The 21365-nt window shown below is 41.9% G+C and overlaps 1 protein-coding gene and 1 non-coding gene across 6 annotated transcripts; both read right to left on the bottom strand.

Annotated features, from left to right (window-relative positions):
* Nucleotides 1–3349: 3349 nt before the first annotated feature.
* dtx4a (deltex 4, E3 ubiquitin ligase a) lies at nt 3350–20998 on the bottom strand. 5 transcript variants are annotated; one of them, XM_034226405.1, is made up of 9 exons: nt 20450–20998; nt 19689–19903; nt 17059–18238; nt 6897–6958; nt 6347–6508; nt 6171–6232; nt 5734–6054; nt 5549–5638; nt 3350–4956 (listed from the first exon to the last, which is right to left on the bottom strand). In XM_034226405.1, exons 2-9 carry the CDS (start codon nt 19894–19896, stop codon nt 4726–4728), a joined length of 2316 nt encoding a protein of 771 aa, XP_034082296.1. In that variant the 5' UTR covers nt 19897–19903; nt 20450–20998; the 3' UTR covers nt 3350–4725. The 5 variants fall into 5 exon arrangements, with proteins under 5 accessions (XP_034082296.1, XP_034082295.1, XP_034082298.1 ...); XM_034226404.1 differs by having other exon boundaries at nt 20107–20996; XM_034226407.1 differs by lacking the exon at nt 20450–20998 and adding an exon at nt 18352–18434 and having other exon boundaries at nt 19689–19905.
* trnaa-cgc lies at nt 20967–21038 on the bottom strand. Its single transcript has one exon. It is a non-coding gene; the product is annotated as a tRNA-Ala (tRNA).
* Between the last annotated feature and the right edge of the window lie 327 nt (nt 21039–21365).

The raw sequence follows: 21365 nt of genomic DNA, 5'->3' as shown, positions 1-21365 counted from the left end.
TAGATTTGATGTAAAAGAAACAAGTTCAATCAAATAAATATATACACTGTCATTCAGATTGATTAGTACTTCTGTTTCTTTTGAGAGGGGACGCCTTTTCCTGGGTAACTGTCTTGGCATCACGTATCCGTATAGATGTTTCTATGTAGAAAAGGAGAGATGCAACATGGGTACATGTTGATCCCAAACCAGCCTTGCAGTTGCAGTTAGCTGTGATGACTGCACCATCCTTCTTCATCAATACCCATGGACATGTTGGTGGCAGCCCAATACTGAGAATGTAATACCGGAAAAATAAAATACAAAAATATTATTGGATTGTTGACTATTTAGAACCACCTTGTCATATGTTAGGTAGCACATAACAGAAGCTGACAACCAAGAATAGGTTCACAACTTTTGGAATGTAAATATATTGCAATATATAATAAAGCTTTATTTATAAAGCCCTTTTCATAAAGCATGTGTAGCTCAAAGTGCTTTACAATCACAAGTTAAAGATAAACCACGAGAAATTCCCCTCAGATCAGATGTTAAGACCTTTACAGGTACATAGCAACAACATGGATGTGAACTCTTGATGTGCCTAGAGTCCTTTGTACGCCTTCATTTCCTCCATGGTGTACAATGGAATAGGCGAAAAAACCAGGTAGTTCACGATATCACAGTAGGAAAGTGAAGGCCATGAATTTATATCAGTGCTGTAATCCTTAACGGGAATCAAATAAGGGTCCACCGAACCAATCGACGCACATGTTTCTCTGTAAACGGTCTTATCCTCCGGGTTTAGTGATTCGTAGTAGCCTTTCATTTTCGCCATTTTTTAACGCTGCCGCCAGTAGAGTGGTACTCCAAGATGTCTGACGCGAAATCCCGTGACGTCATTAGGAAGCCTCTATAGCTTCCGATTGAGTAGCATCCAACCGAGCTTTAAAAACATTTAGTGGCACCAGATTATTCAGTTTCCATTTAATTTGCAGACTATTCCAAGACAGAGGAGCTGCGCATCTAAAAGCTTTCTTCCCTAAGACAGTCCTAGCAGTTGGCACATTTAATAAAACCACAGCATTCGATCTCAGGCAGTAGCCACTTACAATTTTCCGTGAGATCAGGGAGCAGATATAAGATGGAAGTTTCCCTAACATGGCTTTGTATATAAAAATGTACCAGTGACTGAGCCTCCGTACAGTTAGTGAAAGCAAACCAGCCCTTGCATACAGGGTACAGTGATGGGTTAATGCTTTACAGTTTGTCACAAATCTCAGTGCACTGTGATACGCAGCATCTAACTTGACCAGGCAATTGGCAGGTGCATTCATATACATCAAATCACCATAGTCCAGCACAGGTAAAAAGGCCACAGTGACTATCCTTTTCCTGGCCTCAAGCGAGAAACAGGACTTGTTCCTGTAGAAGAAACCTAGCCTAACCCTCAGCTTTTTAAGCAGGTTATTGACATGAAGTTTAAAAGTGAGACAATCATCAAGCCAGATACCAAGGTATTTGTAACAGGTAGGTAACCACTTCAAGTTTTATTCCTTGCGTAGTTACAACATCTAAAACAGGCTCTGGTGTCTTTTTAGCTTTAGAAAAGAGCATTACCTTGGTTTTCTCAACATTTAAAAGAAGCTTTAGTTCAGAGAGCTGAGTCTGAATAATGTTAAAAACATCCTGTAATTTAACACCAGCCTCCTTAATGGAGGGACCTGCACAGTACATCACGGTATCATCCGCATACAAATGTAAAGTAGCTTCATCCACATTTTCACCTAAACGTCATCACAAACGGACGTCACTTCACGTGACGCTCCGGAGGAAAGGACGTCCTGGGCTGCTTCTCAGGTCGACTATTTTCATTTCCTCGCTCCTCGGTCCTCGGTCTCACCGGAAGTTGATTTGCCTGCGCCATCTTGAGTACCGTCCCATGGCTCTTATTTCTGCCGGAGGACCGAGGATCGAGGAGCGAGGAGCGATAATGGAGGAGCGATAACCGAGGAACCACCAGACCATCCTCCGATGAAATCATCAGATACTCACCCCGCCCCCTTACTGTGCATCGCTCACTGATTGGACGAGGCAGTGCATGCACTGATCTGATGCTTCTTGACATGAGAGCAATACCCCAGCGGAGTGAAGAAAATACATGAACCTCACGGGACTCACTCCTCAGTTTATACCGTGTTTTGTTTCAATTAATGTATCATTTAGTTACAAATATGTGATCTGAACAAAAGTGGTCAAAAATCATTATTGGAAACATTTTCAGGATCGCTTTTTTCGTTTTACAGTTTAATTTATTGTCATTTCCATTCAGTCAGTCATTAAGTGCTATTACAATGTTAATGTGCTACATATCCACACAAACACACAAAGAGTGCAATCCAATGAATGTTAATCTAACTGGGTTTTGATAGATAACATATCTCTTTTTCTTCTCTCAATTATTTTATTTCTATTGTGCACTCTAATCAATATTAATCTAACTATTGTTCGTTTATACATTTTAAGAATGGCGTTTATCTTTTTTGAGAATGACTTCTTATTTTATTTCATGTATGTGGATCTACAACAGATGATACTAATGTGTGTGTCAGTAAATGTGTACTAACAGAGGCGGGGGTGTTTGTGGAAATAACGGGTACAGAGCTGGCTGCTGCCAGACGAACAGCTGTGCAGCGTCATCACAAACGGACGTCGCTTCACGTGACGCTCCGGAGGAAAGGACGTCCCATTGCTCTTAAAACTCATTTCCCTGCTTCTCGTGGTTTCCTTGCGTCTCTCCATGCTTCCCTGGTGGGAGGGACTAGTCACAGGGAAACGACGCAGGTGAGGGACGCAAGGAATCCATTTAACCGAAGTGAGAAGGGCCCCTAGTCTCGTAAAAAACGGTGGGTTTAAGAGGTTAAACCAACTCTGTGTCAAAGGTTTACATCAATCCAAAATGTGCTTTCACAGCAAACGTATCAGTGCAATTAGCAAACAGACATTAATTAAAAAAGCACTGAACCTATCGGGAGAACATGTCTGCAACTCTAGCGACACTGAGTTGTTTGGTGCCTGTGATGTGTTCACGGGATACGATATTCTTACGCAAGGCGACGTAACTTTGAAGAGAAGAAATGGCACACCCATTCTTCGACAATGCAAACAAATGCAACTTTTTCGAATCAATACACTTTGGTTTCTGTTGCTATAGTCTGGTTAGGTAGCAAACAGATTGTGCTCTATAAATCAATGTTTTAGCATTTACATTGATCTTGTATTGTAATGTAACACACAATTTAGACTTAAATAAACATGATTTAATAAACCTCACATAAAAAGAAGCAGTATAAAGTTCTGATATCTCTTTGAACCTTAGAAAAACGTTTAATGCAAATTTGTGCACATAAAACACACACATACAGTACAGCGCATACATAAAGTATCATAAAGTATAAATGCTTTTAATGTTGGCCTACATCAGTATGTCAACACACCGTTGTACATCCCGTTCATCGTACCTCATAATAAACCGGTCCATAACAGACCGAATGCAAACTGACAGCCGCGTTGGCCAAAGCTGAATCCACAACAACAGATAGTCTTCTGCACCTGCTCATTGCAAAAACCGAATATGACTAAATCAACTGATAAGCACATTTTGTAGAGTGATAAGAGCATTTGAGGCTGGTGTGTGTCCTACACAAAAATACAGCAGATACAAGCTTTCCGGTTCATTTTGATGATATAAGTAGAAAGCTCTGTGCAAGTCTGAGCTCAAGCATGACGTCCAATCCTAGCTTTTTGGGTATTTACTCCTCCTGCGGGGAAGGATTTAATCCATAGTAGCTTTTCCTCCTCCTTAACATTAACGTAGATACAAGAAGACATAGAAAGCTTTTAAATGCACCCATGCTCTCAGGGCAGAACACTTAAGGAATGTCAGTTTGTGAACATATCAAATACAAAATACTGATTTTTATTTTAAAGAAACGGGGGGACTGGTATATGGCATATAAAGTGTCAGGCAAACTCTGGTACACCAGCAGTTAATCTTATCTAACGCCACACCCAAAAAACAATGCAAAGAAAACACGGCATATAAAACAAAATGTCAAATTAAAATATAAAAAACATGATAGAATGGAAACCATATCATATAATATATCAAGTATTCATAATATACAACAATACAAATCAAAGCTAAAAAGGAATGTAGTTCTGGAAAAATACCACTAGAGGTCAGCAAATAGTCATGCTCAGATATCCAGTTATACACTTGAAATATTTATCTTCTGCTTGTGGACGAACACTTGAAACACGCACAGACCTCCACTTCTTTCCCCCAGTTTCCCCTGCTTTCAGTTCCACGTAGCAGCAGCAGTAGTGGTGGTAAACACGTCGTCGTTACATTCTTGAAATGAAGTCTCACCGTATAAATGACAGCTTTTTTTAATCTAACACTGACTGACTGTATGTGCACAGTGGCCTCCAATGTCTCACTGAATCTGCGGTGATGACACCAATACTGCATCTGGAGAAAAAAAACCCACATATTGAAACTGACTCATGCAGTCATAAGAGGAATTTGATCCAATTCAAAAAGAGTTTTTGAAGTTGTTATCCATCTCTGGTGGTTAAAGTGTCTCTGTGTTATCAGATTTGGAAAATAGTTCATCTGTCCAGCTGTGGATCCTTTCCCAGCATCGTTTGTTTGACCTTCAGCATCTTGAATGTCTGGGCTCAGTCTCTGGACAGGCACTCCTCCTCCGTGATGCCCTGGGCCTTGAGCTCCTCCAGAACGTTGTCCAGGTGTCCGGGGTCGGGGTAGCCGTGGCCCGTTAGGTTGGAGCCGAACTCCGTCTTGTGGTGCACCTCGTTCCAGATGACTGTGTCTGACTCGCCCGTGGTGCTCGATGTACCCACAGAGAAAATGAGCCGGCGGTCCCACGCTACCAGGAGAAGCCTCAACACCTGGACGAAGAGATAAAGAAAGGCAGTGTTACGGTTTGAAAGGCATGTTTTTCTTTGGAAAATTGCCAAAAGTACACAATTCTCTTATTCCTAAAAAGTGCATTTTACTTGCACCATTGAGTCACTTTCACTATTTTACTGTACTGTATTACTTCCTTACTATTGTAGATATTGTGCATGTGACAATAAAGCCTATGAATCATTTGAATCTCAAAATGTGTAACAGTCGGAAATTGTTAAAAAAATTATAATTGTGGTCCAATTTTCAAATGTACGATGGTCTCGATGAATTATGTACGAAAAATGCTTCCTGTCATAAAAAATAAACAAACAGCCTTAAAATAGTGAATAGAGAGGTTGTATTAGAGATTTTAAATGTGAATAGTTCAATATTGGAAAACCTTATGGCACCTGGTAAAGTGGAATAAATATAGATTACATTATTCACAATTTGTTAAATAAATTGACAAGTATATTCAACTTGTGTGTTATAGTTTATAACTTTGTCATACTGAACATCAGACATCTTTGAGTTCTCACTACTTCTAGCCACAAGTGTGCTGTTTCCACGAATAGAGGAGTTCTCATTTACCCTGCGTCCCTTCTCGCTGTCAGGGAGGTAGCAGTGTCTGGGGAACCCGCGGGCAGTGAAGGGTTTGCCTGGATTCGGGTGCTCGGGGCCCTAAAAAGCAAAAGCGAAGTTCATCACATGTTCCTGAACCAATACCAAGTCACCATTCAGAAGCTAATGTCATGTTAGCATGAGTAATTCTCTACCTGGATGCCAGGAGGGATGTTGTAAATTATCCGGATGGTTTTGCAGTCCGGGTGGCCGGGTAGCGAGTGGGGGATGACGTGGTACTCCATCTTGCCCGGGGGCTGGTTGCCGGTCTTGACTCCGTAGATGGTCTTACATGTGGGACACTGCAAGCTGCCGTCCTTGTTGCCATTGTTGTACATCGCAACGAGGCATTGGAGGTGGTACTGGTGACCGCACTGAGCCAGGCGGCCCACCGACTCGGCCCGGGAGATGCCCCCCACCCCGGGGCCTTTGTAGCCCGAGGGTCCGGCCAGGGCCTCCATGCAGATGGTACAGTCCTGAGGGGGGGGAAGACGAGTACGATAAATGACTTGTCAAATCTGATATAGACAGATTTATACATGTGTTTTAATGTTTAGTCAATGAAAATACAACTGCAATAAGGAGAACTCACTTCCTCTGGGGGATTGCGGACTTTCTGAAGGTACCTCTTCACCACCTCCTCAGGGGTCTTTCCTATGATATGGAAACACAGAGTGTGATGATGTATTCATTGCCAAAATGCACACGATGGATATGAAACATGTAAAAAAAAGCGATAGCACAAGCAGTCTATATCATCAAACCCACCTTTTCGAGCCTGCTTCTTGGTGGTCTTGCGGCAGCAGTGGCCCAGGCCTGGGATGGGCTTGATGTCACTCTTGCTGACGGGTGGAGGATGAAGCACTAGCTTGGGAGGGCGGGTCAGGCAGACAGGAAGTCCTGCAGCGCTCATAAGGATGCCTGTAATGCCTGGGTACAGCCAGCAGAGGGGGCATGTTAGACACTGGATTCAAGATCCAAGATTTAAAGGCTGTATGTACAAAAGCTACAGCACAGGAACAGAAAAGCTAAAGTCCCAGGCTCATCCAACAGTGCAACACAAATTGTGCTTTTTCCAGTGCATGATGAGCTCTTTATGTAGATATTTATGTGTCAACCATACATGTGACATATTCTTAGTGGATTTACTAGTTACATTTGGGGCTTAATATCATTAGCTGTGGCAGTACATCACAAGTTAAAAAACATACAAACATTTCTTTAAAGAGCTGAGAAGTCCAAAACCTTTAACTTTAAAATGCCTTAGCTTAATTTTAGACCGATTTAAATATAATGAGGAAAAATAAATGATATGTACCTGCTAGTGCAGGGTGTACCGGGCTTGATCCGTTCAGGTTCTTTACAGGAACAGTTGGCACTCTGAAACACAAGAAAACAAACGTATATTATTTTACAGGTCATACTGAAAGCAGACATGCAACTGGTCCAGTAACCTCAGCCCTGATTTAAGACTGTACAATCTGATGAGTCATGTAAACAGGTGGAAGGACACACAGCATATGCTAGCTTCTAGTCCACCCCATATCATCAGTCTAAGGATCTTTTGCTGAGTCATGTAAAGAAACCAACAGACAATGGTCATCACATCTTTACATAGGGTACTTTAACTTCCATTTAGGACTTCCTGCTACGAAAGACACACAGCAGTGGTCAAATGAGTTATTTTGCTATTTGCTATCGTTGGGTACAACTGATCAAGAACCCTGGAGCAGCAATAGAATACAAACGAGGATGCTCTTTTTATCAAGACGAATGAAGGCACTCTGATTTTAAAATGGTAAGGCAAAACTAATTGAAGCAGCTTTGATTTCATAAAGAAATTGGCTTGCTTTAAAGAAAAAGCAGAAGGATAAACTCCTAATAGGGACCTGTAAGTGACACTTCCTCAAGTATAGTACTTAAATGCTATTTTGACACTTCTTCTTTACGTGAGTATTTAGAATTTATGCTAACCTACTACATTTTAGAGGCGAATTGTACTAATTAAAAGGTTATGACATGTTATTGTGGATAATAAAACGTCACTACTTCTTCTCAAGTGACATTTTTGATTCAAGATTTGTAATGGAGTATCTTAAGAACATAGTTAGTAGCCAATTTCTAATTTTACTTTATTTTTATTTATTTATTTATAGAAGGACCATGCATACAAAAACATTAATCTCAGCAAAGAGAAGAGATGCAATATGCCAGATTATAGATAATAGCTAATTTCCATCTGTGGTCCTCAGACAGGTTCATAACAATCAATAAACAAATAATAACATTGCATGATCTCTATCAGTCAAACAATTTTAAAACCTGATTTAAGTACAGCTCAATAAATTAATACATAGTACACTTGAAATACACTTGCATGATCTCGGTCACTCAAATAATTACAAAGCCTGATTTAAATTCAGGTTACGAACATAACACTTAGTACACTTCAAATACACTTAAATAAAATATCTACGATATAGTATGACAATACAGTTCAAAAAAATAAAAATATAAAAATAACTCAGATTACAGTGTAATTAATGACTGGTTGCTTAATATCTTTTTTTTTGCACCATAGGAAAACGAGTTAAAATCAGATGATCTGAGTATTTCTGCCACAACTGCTTACTCAGAACGCCCACAGTTTTGAGTGGCTTACCGAATAACGTATTTTATGCAACTGAAAAAAAATCGCTATCAGTGTATGTGTACTATACTAAGAATATTTTAACCGCTTTACCTAGCTGTCAGACCGCTCTTTCTTACTATAGCCGTAATATACTTATTTGCTCTCTACAAACCCACAAATGATCATTAATAAAAACAGTAATGTCAAAGGTTTACCTTTGTCTCAATTGGTAAGTGTTGTTGTGTGACTTGGGTGAAACCGAAACACCAAAGTAGATAATACACTGCCTGTGATAAAGTATGAGAGTGACTCAAACAACCCCAACTAATATTATCTCTAAATAAAATGTTGAATACATGTTTTTCAGAAAGCCTTAAACATCACCTGGTTTCAATCAAATAATCCCTCTCAAGCCCTGCTGTGCTCCATCCCTGCTCATTAACGAGAAAACACATGTGTAAAAAAACATGACGCAGCTACAATTATTATGTATCAGTCAGAAGTGTGTACTCACGGTCTGACAATTTTGATAATAGTCATTTTTCCAGCTTGAACGCCCCAACTCAAGATTACCACTTGTTGCAGTATTTGACTCGCTCAGGCACTCTCTTTTAAATCTCCTGTTCGAATGGTGAGTACGCCTGTTTCTGTCTCTCACTCTTCCTCTGCTTGTGTGACGGAGTCAGGATTCCCTCCTGCCTTTATAGGGCTAATCCCTCTATTCCTGTTGACTAAACTCCAGGCTCTGTCACAGGAGGGATTACCTGTCGGCCACCATGTCACACTGCCAGGCTTTCAGACACGGCACATACAACTCGTTCATGGGACAGCCCACAATCTATTCTTAATCTACTTTACGTCATTACTGTTACTTTATTTTGGGCATTTCATCTTTCTTCTTGATTTATGAAATAGGTAGAATAAATGATGAGCATGCATTTCAAACAAGAATAAAAAAATGCCTCATCCTTTTTTCCTCCCCGTCCTTTTATCCTATCCTAGAAGAGTAAAATAAGATGATACACTGGAAACAAATTGAAATGTTGACTTAAATAAATGTATTATGTAAAGAAAATACACATAACTGTATTAGGTTAGTTGAATGCAATAATATTAAGTTTAAATTCAGAATTTTAGGTTCAACTTATTGCTTTCAACTACCTGTTGACATTATACATTTGAATAAAGTCAATATTTAATTTCTTCAGTGTACGATGCACACCTGTTGGTGGTAAATTAATTCAACAAAACAGTTCTGATTAAAACGTAAAAAAACAATAGACAAAAAAGTATTCAGAGTTTTTTAAGGAAGCATATTTCAAAATTCACGCTTTGACATATTATTTGGCATTTGATCAATAGTCATAGGTTCAGGTTATTTATGGTGACCCGAAGGTAGATTTAGGTGGCAGATAAAAAATGATCATAATCTAATATAAGATATCCTAACCATAACCCTAACCTTGGTCAAACATAAGGACATATAGGCTTAGAAGTTAAAGTTTAGCCTTTAAGGTGACACCTTTTGTTCTGGTATAAACAAACACAGACACAGCGCCCAGTGTTTTCACTGGCCGGAAGATGTCCTTAAAGATGATGCAACAATGACGTAGCAAAAAGTACAGTCAGGACTCATTGAACTGTACACTTCCTGTTCCTGGCAACCTGCTTACATTGTACTAATAACAGCTGTAGTATTAGCTTCCTGTGTGCGTGCCAAACGTGACTTACAAAGTCAATAAGAGGTGCTGCCTGACTGGGTCAAGCCTGAGCGTTAATTAACCAACATCTGTGTGTTGGGCAGGCAAGTGTAAGCAATATGATGAAAATAGACTCAAGGGAAATGATGGAAAAGTAGAGAAAGGATGGGAAAGAAGAGGTGTGTCGATTGGCCACCTATCTTTAATCCTCTTATCTCGCTGCAGCCTGGGTCCTCACTGCTTGTGATATAAAGCTGCAGCATATGGCAACATACAAACACATGCATGTAAACACGCTCACATGCTTGTAGACATCGAACCCAGTGCAGTGAGAGGAGAGAGGATCATTCTTTCACACACAGTGACGTCACGAGCTACCGACAATGCAACACGCACCATATATATATATATAAATACGCAATTTTCCTGGAGGTGCTAATATCCTGGAGGTGCTCATATAAACAGCTAGCTAACGTAGCAAGGCAGAGCGCACTAGGTTTTTTTTCTGAATTAACGACCTAAGAAATCGCTGCATGTCTTCGGATTACATCTCTGGACTTGAGGGGTGTGCTCTAGGTCGTTACCAGCGTAAACTAGAGCTGTGTGGGTTGTCGGATTGCCCTTACAGACTGCGTCGATTTTGGCTGCATCTACGTCTAATTTCTGGAAACACCAGGGGGGTATACTACGAAGCAGGATTTTCGCTTAGCTGGCTAAATTCAGGGAAAACTCCGGCTTTCCGGTCCTACGAAGCTGGTTCTCTTTTTAGCAGGCTAGATCTCCATGGTAACTTATGCTTAGCGGCTAACCTGGTCGGACCAGGTTAGGTTGCAGGCTAAGAGCTCAACTCAGTGAAAGCACTGCCTGCTGACCAATCAGAGCTCAGTGTGCGGAGTTTAAAGCGATCAAGTCATATTACAGGAGAAAGGAAATACAGAAAAACTGCCGTCGCAGGAAAGACGGCCGGCAAAAATCACCGGCTGTGTGAACGTGAACATTAATAGAATATCACCTCCCATCTTCAGAGCAATCTGACTATTATAACATTAGCGTTAAGAACACTTACCACATATCTACCACAACATAAGTAACCGGATCAGAGTAACATTAAGTACAGTCCGCGGCATATCACTTAATGTAGCCTATCATATATTTTCTTATCTGAGTCAGCTGAGCCGTATCTGGCCGTGCAACACTCACAGTGTCACATACTGTATGCAGAAGTATTATTTTAAGCAACACATTAAGTTGACGAAACACTCGAGACAAATGTAATTAAAGTCAAATCGTGTTTTAGACGGGGCAGTGATATCATAACCCTGTTAATGTACGCATTCAAACACTTTTTCTTTTGCCAGCTGTATTCACCTTGCGTGCAACTATGTGGCTTTTATCCTGAATAAAGTGTTTAAGTCATGGATGTTTAAAGTTTAACTTCTTCATTTTTGACTAGTATTACAGTTCACTTTTCATTCAGGAAGTATGACGCTGCGCTGTCAGTGCGCTTCTCCATGTTTGTGATTGGTCGAATGCTCCAAATACCACCCCTTTCATGTGAACGCACACCTAACTAGATAGGAAACGGCTGGCTTGAGCGATCCACTTGATAACAAGCGTCGTAGTACAGTTTAGCGAGAGCGCGTATGTTTTGGATTAGGCCAACCGGCTAACTCAAACATATCCAGGTTAGGTTGAACCAGCTTCGTAGTATAGGCCCCAGGTGAATACCCCACTTGTCACAATAATATTATCATGCCATTGCATATATGTGGTATTTTAGAGTTGACTAGATATTGATTAAGGCAATAGACTATAATATTCAGTACAGGAAGCTTAGCAACACCTAAACGGTGTACGGCTAAACCCTTGGCCTGCTTGCACCTCGCGTAAAACGGCGGATACCGGAAGTACGGTGTCACCCTCGGCCCAATACCCGTATGTGTGTGTGAAAGAATAGCAGCAGAGTTTCCGTTAGCCGGTAATTACCGGACTTTGACCAAAATAATTTCCCCTTATCACAATACCACATCAGTTGCGCCACTTATGTGACAGACAAAAGAGTATATGACAGACAAGAATAGTCAATTCTAATGTCTAACACTTAATGTGGAGAAAGAGATGTCCTGTATGGGTTGATTGTGCGTTGATCTGTTGGTAATGCCTCGGGGTTCCGGTGGGCATGTAAACAAATGCATAATGCTGCGCTATACTTTGCGGCCTCACCCGGTTGCATAGCGACGCTTATTGTTTAGGTGTCTTTTAATAAGCAGGTAGTCATATCATTAGCTAGAACTAGCTGGATCTGATCGATATGGACATAAACGCGAGTGAAGTCTAATCTGACGGGAGAGAGAGAGAGAGAGAGAGAGAGAGAGAGAGAGATCAGCTGCTGCTGACGAGTCGACACGCAGCTCTGCATGATCACCTGCAGCGGTGAGCGGACAAAACACACACTTCAGGTTAGAATATCACACTTAGCTATTTTAATTACCTCTCAAACTACCTAAACTAGTTATAGGTATACGTTTATTTGTACTGTCGGGTCACTCATTACTGGATCAGCGAGCTGCATGAGACGGATATTGACGGGCTGTCAGGAGAGGGAGAGAGCGCTCCGTTTATTATTTCTGTATTATTATAAGTTACTGTACACTTTTGAATGATGTAGTTAGTTTAATATCGAATCATATCAATTTGTTTTAAAGCTTAATAAATTACAAAGAAGACCTTTGACCGGCACTTTTCTCATTTTGTCCGGAAGATTTATTTTAAACGGACATGTTGACCAGCAAAAAAAACTGCATAGCAGGACACTTTAGTCGCTGTGGTATTCTGTGTCACCTTCAGAAAACACTTCAATTTGAAACCATCTAACTCATTAGTCATAATATGTAGTATTCTAGCTTATTACGGTTACTTATCTACGTAGGACAAATTGGCTAGAGACTGTTTTTATATTTAACCACTCTCTCGAAAGATATCCATAGTCTTTTGTCTGGTAAGTTAACTACTAACCATTATTAGACCAATGAATGTTGCTAATTGTGTGCCCTGGCCAAAAGTCCAATTCAGTTGGGTACATTTTCTAACATAATAGTCATTGTTTTTTCAGGCATAATGTTGGTTGAATTTTGCAATATAATATTTATTTTAATGTATTGTCACATACTGTGCTAACCCTAACCAACTTAGTTTTCTAGAAAGTCAGTCTGAACCCCACCCCCACTCACTAACACTAACCCTAACTGGGGGAATTTTAACTTATTGCTGATATTGCTGAAGTTTGGAAAGAATCAAGCTGGCCTATTTGTATGCTTTGCTTGCATAGTTTACATCTCAGAAATACATGTTTTGTAAGCTATATTTCTAGCTGGGAACTGTCAGCTGTTAGAAGTAGAGGGCGATAAAACCACTTTTTTATAATAATAATAATAATAATAATAAGTAATAGCAACAACTACAAAATATGAATACTAATGATAACAATTAACAACTTTAGGCATTTGGGTGCATCCCTATTGACCACATTTCCAACAGGTTCATTCAGACCTGCAGAGGGAATTTCTTGGAAATGAATAATATAAAATCTCAGGTCAATTTCCAGTAAGGTGGTTTTTGAGTGGGTGTGTTTTGTCCTGTTCTGAGGTTGCATTGCGTGTGATGACCTTTTTGTTAAGCTCTGCGAGGTTCAATGTGAGGAGAACCAATTATCCCGGCGGCAGTGTAAGTTATGCGTGAGAGTATAACATTCTTGCATGGTATATTTGAGACAAATGCATAACAAGTTAAATCTAGAGCACCCAAGAAACATCTCTTTCAGTGAGACTTCAATGATTGTCATAAAAAGAATGGCTATATTTGGAATCCGGTGACATTTTGATTTGCTCAAAACAAGATGTCAGAACAGAACCAGCAGCAAAACAGAAAGAAATAGTAAAATAATGAAGTTTGTCCAAAACGCTTCTGGGAAACCCGGTTTACAATGCTGACCACAGATGTCTTGCTAATCAGCGCCCTCTGGCATTGACACCAGGATACTGTGGCTTCCTTTATTTCATTCATTAACACCAATAAGATGCATATTCGCTTCCAAACTCGTTGTGATATCAGCAAGTCACGGTTGTACGAACACGTCTGAAACTTACATTTCAAGTGGACAGAGATGAACGGGTCTTAAAGTGTGTGTCAATTGGATATTTCGCTAAGGATAACAACAATAACACAAATAACGCAATATGATGCATCTATTACCAACACTTCATTCCAGATGAATAAAATCTCCCTTTAAGCACTTTATTATTATTACTATGAAGTCAAATTATTATAAATATCTCAAAAGACTCCAGACCACAGATAGAAATATCAAGAATTCCATAACAATGGAGACATCCCAGATGTTACGGACCTCTTCCAGATGTGATCTTGTAAATAAAATCGCAGTATTAATTTCGATCAGGAAATGTTTTAGATTTCAAAATGTATGCAGCAAAGCTATCCAGATAACTCAGTAAACCTGTTCCCGGTCAATACTGATGGCTACGATTAGCCACTAAAGTGCTGACACACACATAACCACAAAGCATTCCGAGCCTTTTTTAGATTTTGTGAGGCCTCGGGGAACAAATTGTTTGCATGAAAACCATAAAATAACTATGCATATTACGTGAATGCATGGGAGTGTTTGCTTGTAAAACAAACCCATCATTAAGAGCTTGCATGACAAATGTCTGGAAGGTGAAATGCTTGTAAGAGCCCGGCTTGTACAGTGTGAATGTTCCTCATTGTTTTTCCTGGAAATGAACTACCCCGATTGGACTTTGTTACCAAGATGAAAGGCTCATGAATGCTAATGAGCACTGATTTCAGACACTGTTTAATGAGGGCTTCAAACTAATTAGAAAGTCCTGTCTAAATTCATTGTCTTACACTTCTGGTTTAGTTAGACTCATTTAGTTTCATGTATGTGGATGAGGGACGTAGCCTCTGTTGAGATGTCATTTCCGTCTTTTGCTGTTGTGTCTGTCTTTTTAAGTTATAAATGTGATTCCTATATTGAACACGTTAGACAGTTGTTAGGGTTTCCCACACATAGACTATACTTGGGCGGGCCGCCCAGGTATATTAACGGCCGCCCAAGTATATTTCGCGACCCATTTAGGTTTTTAAAAAAAATGTTTTTAATATTCTTTTTTTTTTATTCGTCCGTGACCACGACGCCATCTGCGATCGATTAACTTGTAGACAATGATCCCTCGCTCCCTTGCTCTGATCTCGTCTCCTTCTGGCCTGTTAAGTGGCCTGCCTCACACAGGGTGACTGGCTGTCCACATGATGTGGCCTGCCGACATGGCCACTGTCATACAGATCATAAATCAAAGCCCTTGATTGGTCTCTGTGTGTCTTTCAAGCTCGGGATAACCTCAGCTCAGGTGAGGTAAAGCACTCTCTGAGTGTTTAGATAGTTAACTTAGTCTAAGTTCTCAGTGGGTCTCAAACGGTGTGGTCACCATTTATGTAAACACATATTTCCATTTGAGAGGGTAGTGATTGGTCTAATGCAGTGCTTCTCAAAGTGTGGTCGTGGACCACTGGTGGTCCGTGAGCGCCCCCTAGTGGTCCGTGAGTATATTGGTAACATTTCACATTTGAAATAAATAAATACATTTCAGTTTCCCGCACTCTCGCGGGAATATCTCTGCAATGGAGCGAGGTTAAGTTTCACTTTCGATTGCATGATATAGCCCAGCGCAACACCTTCATCACACATGTTGCCACTTGTTTGTACCATTTTCAGGCGATTTGTAATCTGTTCTAGAACAACGATGTGTCTTTTGATATTTGTGGAGTTAGGTGGTCCGCGAGTGTTTTTTTATTGGTTAAGTGGTCCTTGGAATGAAAAAGTTTGAGAAACACTGTTCTAATGGATAGTGAGGTGGGCTGAAGATTGGAAGGCTGTGAGTTCAAATCCCGCCAGGAACACCACCACTGAGTAAGGCACTTAGCCCTTAGTTACTCCAGGGAGAATGTCCCTGTAATCGGTCATTATAAGTCGCTTTGGATAAAAGCGTCAGCTAAATGAAATGTAATGTGATTAGTTAAATATGCATGAATAAATAAATAAAAAGTTAACTAGGTGAAAAAAGGTAAGATACACTTTTAAAACTTGTTGAGAGAAAACTAGTCTTTGCTGCTGCCTCAAAGAGGAGCAGGGGGGAGAGGCTGATTCAGGAGCACAGACACACTCACAACTATAAATGAACCAAAAATTAATTAATAAACAAGTTTCAGTGTTTTTTTCATATTGGAAATGGTATGTTATTGGTTATGGCCATGATTTTATGATTATTTAAATGTATACAGTTCTGTTTAATATAGGTGTTCCCATAGATCTAGTCTCTTTATTTTCCCCTCAAAATGCACCAGATTGATGCATTTAACTCCAAAATAAAAAATAAAATCTTACCGGGGGGGCATGCCCCTGGACCCCCCCTAGAGGATTTGAGGTCGACCCCCACTAAAAATCACATGGATAGGTTCCTAAATACATTAATTTTTTTAAATAGTAAATCATTTCCATATGTTCATGTGTGGGTAGTAGATTTAAACTATAGGGCTATCATTATGGGCCCTGCCTGTACCTGTACCTGTACCTGTTCGCTCTGCCATCGCGTGAAGTGTCTGCTAACAAGCGACCAACAGAAAGGTTAATGTTAATGTTGTTGCACGTCACCTCAACCCCCCCCCCCCCCCCGCTACCACCACCCCCCAAAGTATATTTCAGATCTGTGGGAAACACTGGCAGTTAATGGACCAGCACCAGAGGCGTTCCCATACACACAGGCGTTGGAGCTGTTCTTCATGAAATCCCAGAAGGATGAAGTGCTCTGACAAACAGTGCCATCTTTGCGCAAAATGATATACCGGAATGAAAAGTCAATAAATAAACATGTTGTTAAAAATTTTTTTTTTTTTTTTTTTCGCCCAATGTTAGACATTTTTTGATGGGTGCTTTTTGTAGGAATATAAAGCTTTCTTTACTATACTCCATTGGAAGTACATACATGGTATCACCAGAGGTGTCTTTTCCTTGGACGATGGATCATTTTTACTGTAAATTAATGTTACTACTACAGTTTTTGTGTACTCACCCAGAGGCGATAAGGGCACGTGACTGAGCCATGGCGATTCGCTGCAGTGCAGGTCGGCTCAGCCCGGCGAGGCTGGACCGGGGGGGCAGGGGGGCTGCGCAGGCAGCGGCACCAGATGAAGACACCGGGCCCAGGACGCGGGCCGAAGGCGAGGGCGTGCAGGTGGAGGCGGCCGTGGAGATGAGAGGTGGACCTAGGGAGGGCACTGTAGGGGCGGAGCTCAAAATAGAGAAGGAGGACGAGGTGGAAGGGTGAGGGGTTGAGGTGGCAGAAGATGAGAGTGTGATGGAGGGCGGGGGAGGAGGAGGAGGAGGAGGAGGGGGGAGAGGTGGAGGAGGGGGGCGGGTGGAGTGGAGGGAGAGGGCGGCGGTGGCTGAGCCGAGGAGGGAAAGAGAGTGGGTGAAGCCTCCTCCGTAACCGAAACTGGCACTGCCATAACCACCGCCACCAACCGTCCCTACACCTCCTGCTCCACCCATACCACCTAGAGTGTAGCCACCTGTCGCACCAATTATGGACGTCCTGTGGGGGGAGAAGGACCGCGACAGGGAAGGAGGTCGAGGGAGAGTGAGTGAGTACGACCCTCCTTGGACAGGGTAGCTCATTTTGGGACTAGGTGGCTTGGTCTGTGGAGGTCTCCGCCCAAGAGTGTGAGCAGACATGGCGCCCGCTTTGACACTCAGCACCAGCATGCACTGCTGACAGGCGCAGGGCTGTCCTAAAGAGGTGATGGCGGAGGCAGGGAGCGCCCCACTGGGGTACGCGCTCCCATTTCCAGTCCCACTGTTGCTCATGCGGATCCCCATGCCCACTCCGGATACATCCACCCCAAGCAGTCCTCCATGGCTGGGCATGGCCATGGGCCCCCAGGCATGGTGGGATTTGGGTAAGGGCCCGGCAACCAGCGGGTACGCCAAGTCTGAGCGTCGCTGGATGCGTCGGCAGCGTTGCGTCTGCCCGTTGATTTGGGTCATGCTTTCGAAGTCAATGAGGTAGCAGAAACCCAGCGGCGCCAGGTCCAGCCAGGGCTGCTGGCGGTCGCGCGCGGCCTGGATGGCGATGCCCACCTCCGTGTCGTACGCCGTCCAACTGCCAGCGTCGTTCTCCCACTCCCACAACCAGCCCTGGCCAGGCGCCGAGGTGGGGTCGTAGAAGCTACGTCGTACCGGTCGAAGGGTACCTGGGGCAAAATGAGGGGGTCAGAACAAAGGATAAGATTTAAGCAACGTATAAAGTTTTTGACAATTGGAATAGCATAATTGGATATTTCAATGTGATAAATGTGTAACTAACTATTAGGTTTGCTCATCTTTCTTGAACTACTTTCATGATGCTTGGTGATGAGAAGTAGTTGCAATAGGAAGTGGCCTTTTTCACTGTGGACAAGAAGATTGGAACCTTAACAAATTCAACATGTCTGTGTTTGCTTGCTAAGAATTTGGGCAAACAGGTTGCCCCTAGTAACAGCACATGGTGTGCTGAATTCTGATTGGCTGGCAGCCTTGATCCGACCCAAAGCTGGCTGTGTTTGCTTTCCCATGGTGTCCAGAGAAACTCTAGAGTGGACATACTGTAAAGCCTTTACAAATCAAATCCTGCGTCTGAAACATAAAGGACCGCAAAGATTTCTCGAAGATGGGAGAGCTTGGATCTAAAAACGAGATAGGAAACCTTTTTGGGATGGCAAGGCAGTTTTGCAGTGCATTTTACTGTACACATATCATAGCCCTAACACATTTGACTGTATAGTTAAGCATTTCAAATACATATAACATCAAAAATATAGCGCAAAGCCCACTGGGAAAATAATGTAACTCACAGTGAAACAATTAGATATAACACTTCACTGGAATGTGTACCATGTGTACCATTGACATTTAACCAGACAACAAAGGCACTCATTCATAAGATCTGCTCCCATCGACCCCATTTTATCAATGACCTCAGACTCCTGAAATTCTTCCCCACCCTTGTCCCCCGTCTCTCCTCCTCCACCCTGTCTCCTATTTAGACTAGGGCACAATGCCTGACTCCCCTTAGTTGAGCTTCTGCTGGGTTTGGAAAACAAACTTCACAAAGGATTTTGTCAGCTAATGTTGAGAGAGAGGGGAGATGTTGGGTTGTGTGCCAAAGTTAGACATCTGAGAACTGACAATTCCCTGCTTTGCCTTACTGCTGTGCTTGCTTCTCTTTTATGCCCATATTCTGCCATTAAAGACAGTGATCGCCTTAAAAAAATAATAATCAGTGTCTGTGGCAATGACTGGACATTTTAGCTCCTACTCTGGCCTAGGTGACATATCCAAACTCACACAGGTCCTACCAGAATGGCTCTCTTCACACCTCAAACACACAGAGAATGTCTTTTAAATGTAAAATAACATAGGAAACTAGGGTTCTATCAATCTAAAATAAAACAATAATGACTAGATGTTATTGCTGCAGGAAAAATAAGCCGCACTTTGCAGCAAAACAGCCCCACCAGGGCATCAACTTCTGGAGCAGAATCAACATATGGGCTTGCAAAGATGAGGTAGACACACATAAGCAATAAAAAGGCCTCTACCTCAGGCCCATGCAGCTCCACCGTCACACCCTCCGCCCCTGTGGCTCTCCTCTCTGCTTCTCACCTGTGTCTTGTCGGAACTGGTGCATGGAATGCAAATCGATGATGTAAGGCGAGAGGCGAGAGTCCACCTGGCCGAGGACAACACTACCACACCGCGGGTCGCTCCGGATGACTGCCTCGATGTGATGACAGACAGCCGGGCTGTAGGGCCGCCAGCGACCGTGCTCGTTCAGCCATTCCCATACCACTACGGCGGATGCTAGTAACATCCTACTCCTGCAAAGGGAGAAAAATAACACTGACAATAAGCAGGCATAAAGCTAAACGCGGGGTCGGTGGGCATTTAAAGACACCCTGCTGACGCTCCGCCGTGCATCCCTGCGCACAGCGGCGCTGCATCCATCTTGGACAGTTTGCAACCCAGATGTGTCTATGGATATAAATGTATATTTTTAGCATGACACTGATGCAAACTGTACCTTCCATGTTTGTAGTTTCGGTTATGCAGCAATGGTAGGTCCTTTTATCACACGGCGAATGTACAGAGAGTTTCAGGGCACAAAAAGCCTAGCAGGATGGTTGCATTTTACTCCCTATGCAGATGAGTGACGTCTACTGAAATCATTTCTCCGGCACAATCAAGTTAGGGTGAGAGGAGAAAATGTAACTTGGATGCTCACGGTGGTGCGGCACTCGTGAAGTAGGTTACAGTGACAGACTTGCTCTGTTCGTGCAGTGCAAGGTTGCACATTTGTTTTACAAAATCTGTGCTGTCTGTGAGGGAGGAAGAGATTCTTGAAAGCAAATAGCTGACATATTTACCGGGTAAGATCGGCTCCAGTCAGTTCGTTCCTTTGGAGAACAGTTTTGATGCTTTATTAAAAAATGATCTGTCTGTCACTGGGCGAATGTCTTCAGTCTCAGTAAAATCCCGTATTTCTGGTTACATAATTGCTTTGATAATGTGTCACTACAGTTGTGTTTACTTTGACTCGGGCTTACTCATTGGTTCATGCCTAATGTCTCGACAGAAAGGCTCTTACCCACCACTGAACATAATTTTGCCGGTGAAAAATAAATGTTTGGCACTCGCGTGGGTGAACCCTCCCACACTCACCTCTCCTCGAAGTCCTCAAACATCCAATCAGATTTGAGCAAGTGCTCCGTCTGGCCAATCACAAATGTGTCTCGTAGACCTTGTTCACTGTATCACAAATATGAACTGCGTGTTGAAAATATGTATTGTGAGTTTGTTTTAATGGGAGGTTGAAGCACATTTAAACTTTCCTTTTCCCATCATGTTAGATATTTAGTAGGAAAGAATCTTCCATAAAATGAGTGGAGATGCCGGGGATTGAACCCGGGACCTCATACATGCGAAGCATGCGCTCTACCACTGAGCTACATCCCCATTGGCTAACTACTGACCAGTAAGATAGTATATATTGTTCTATAAGGGATGGTTATGTATATTTACTATTTTTGCATTTATGGTGCGTAACAACAACACTGTTTATCGACTACTCTTCAATATATTCAATAAACAGAGAAGTAAGTCGAATATTTGAATGTAGGTCAATGGGGTTGAGTTTTTAGTAGCCTTTCCCTGGATCTAGTTCCTTTTCAAGGTGTATTAACCGACCTAATGGTATAGTTTTTGCTGTCCTACTATCAATGTAGCCTATATGACTTTCATGATTTACTTTTGATAGACAGCAATAATTTAACTACTCAATAC

Source organism: Gymnodraco acuticeps, unplaced genomic scaffold, assembly GCF_902827175.1.
Source record: "Gymnodraco acuticeps unplaced genomic scaffold, fGymAcu1.1, whole genome shotgun sequence".
NCBI lineage: Eukaryota > Metazoa > Chordata > Actinopteri > Perciformes > Bathydraconidae > Gymnodraco > Gymnodraco acuticeps.
The sequence above is the reverse complement of the archived record's forward strand: the minus strand, read 5'-3'. Positions and strand labels throughout refer to the sequence as shown.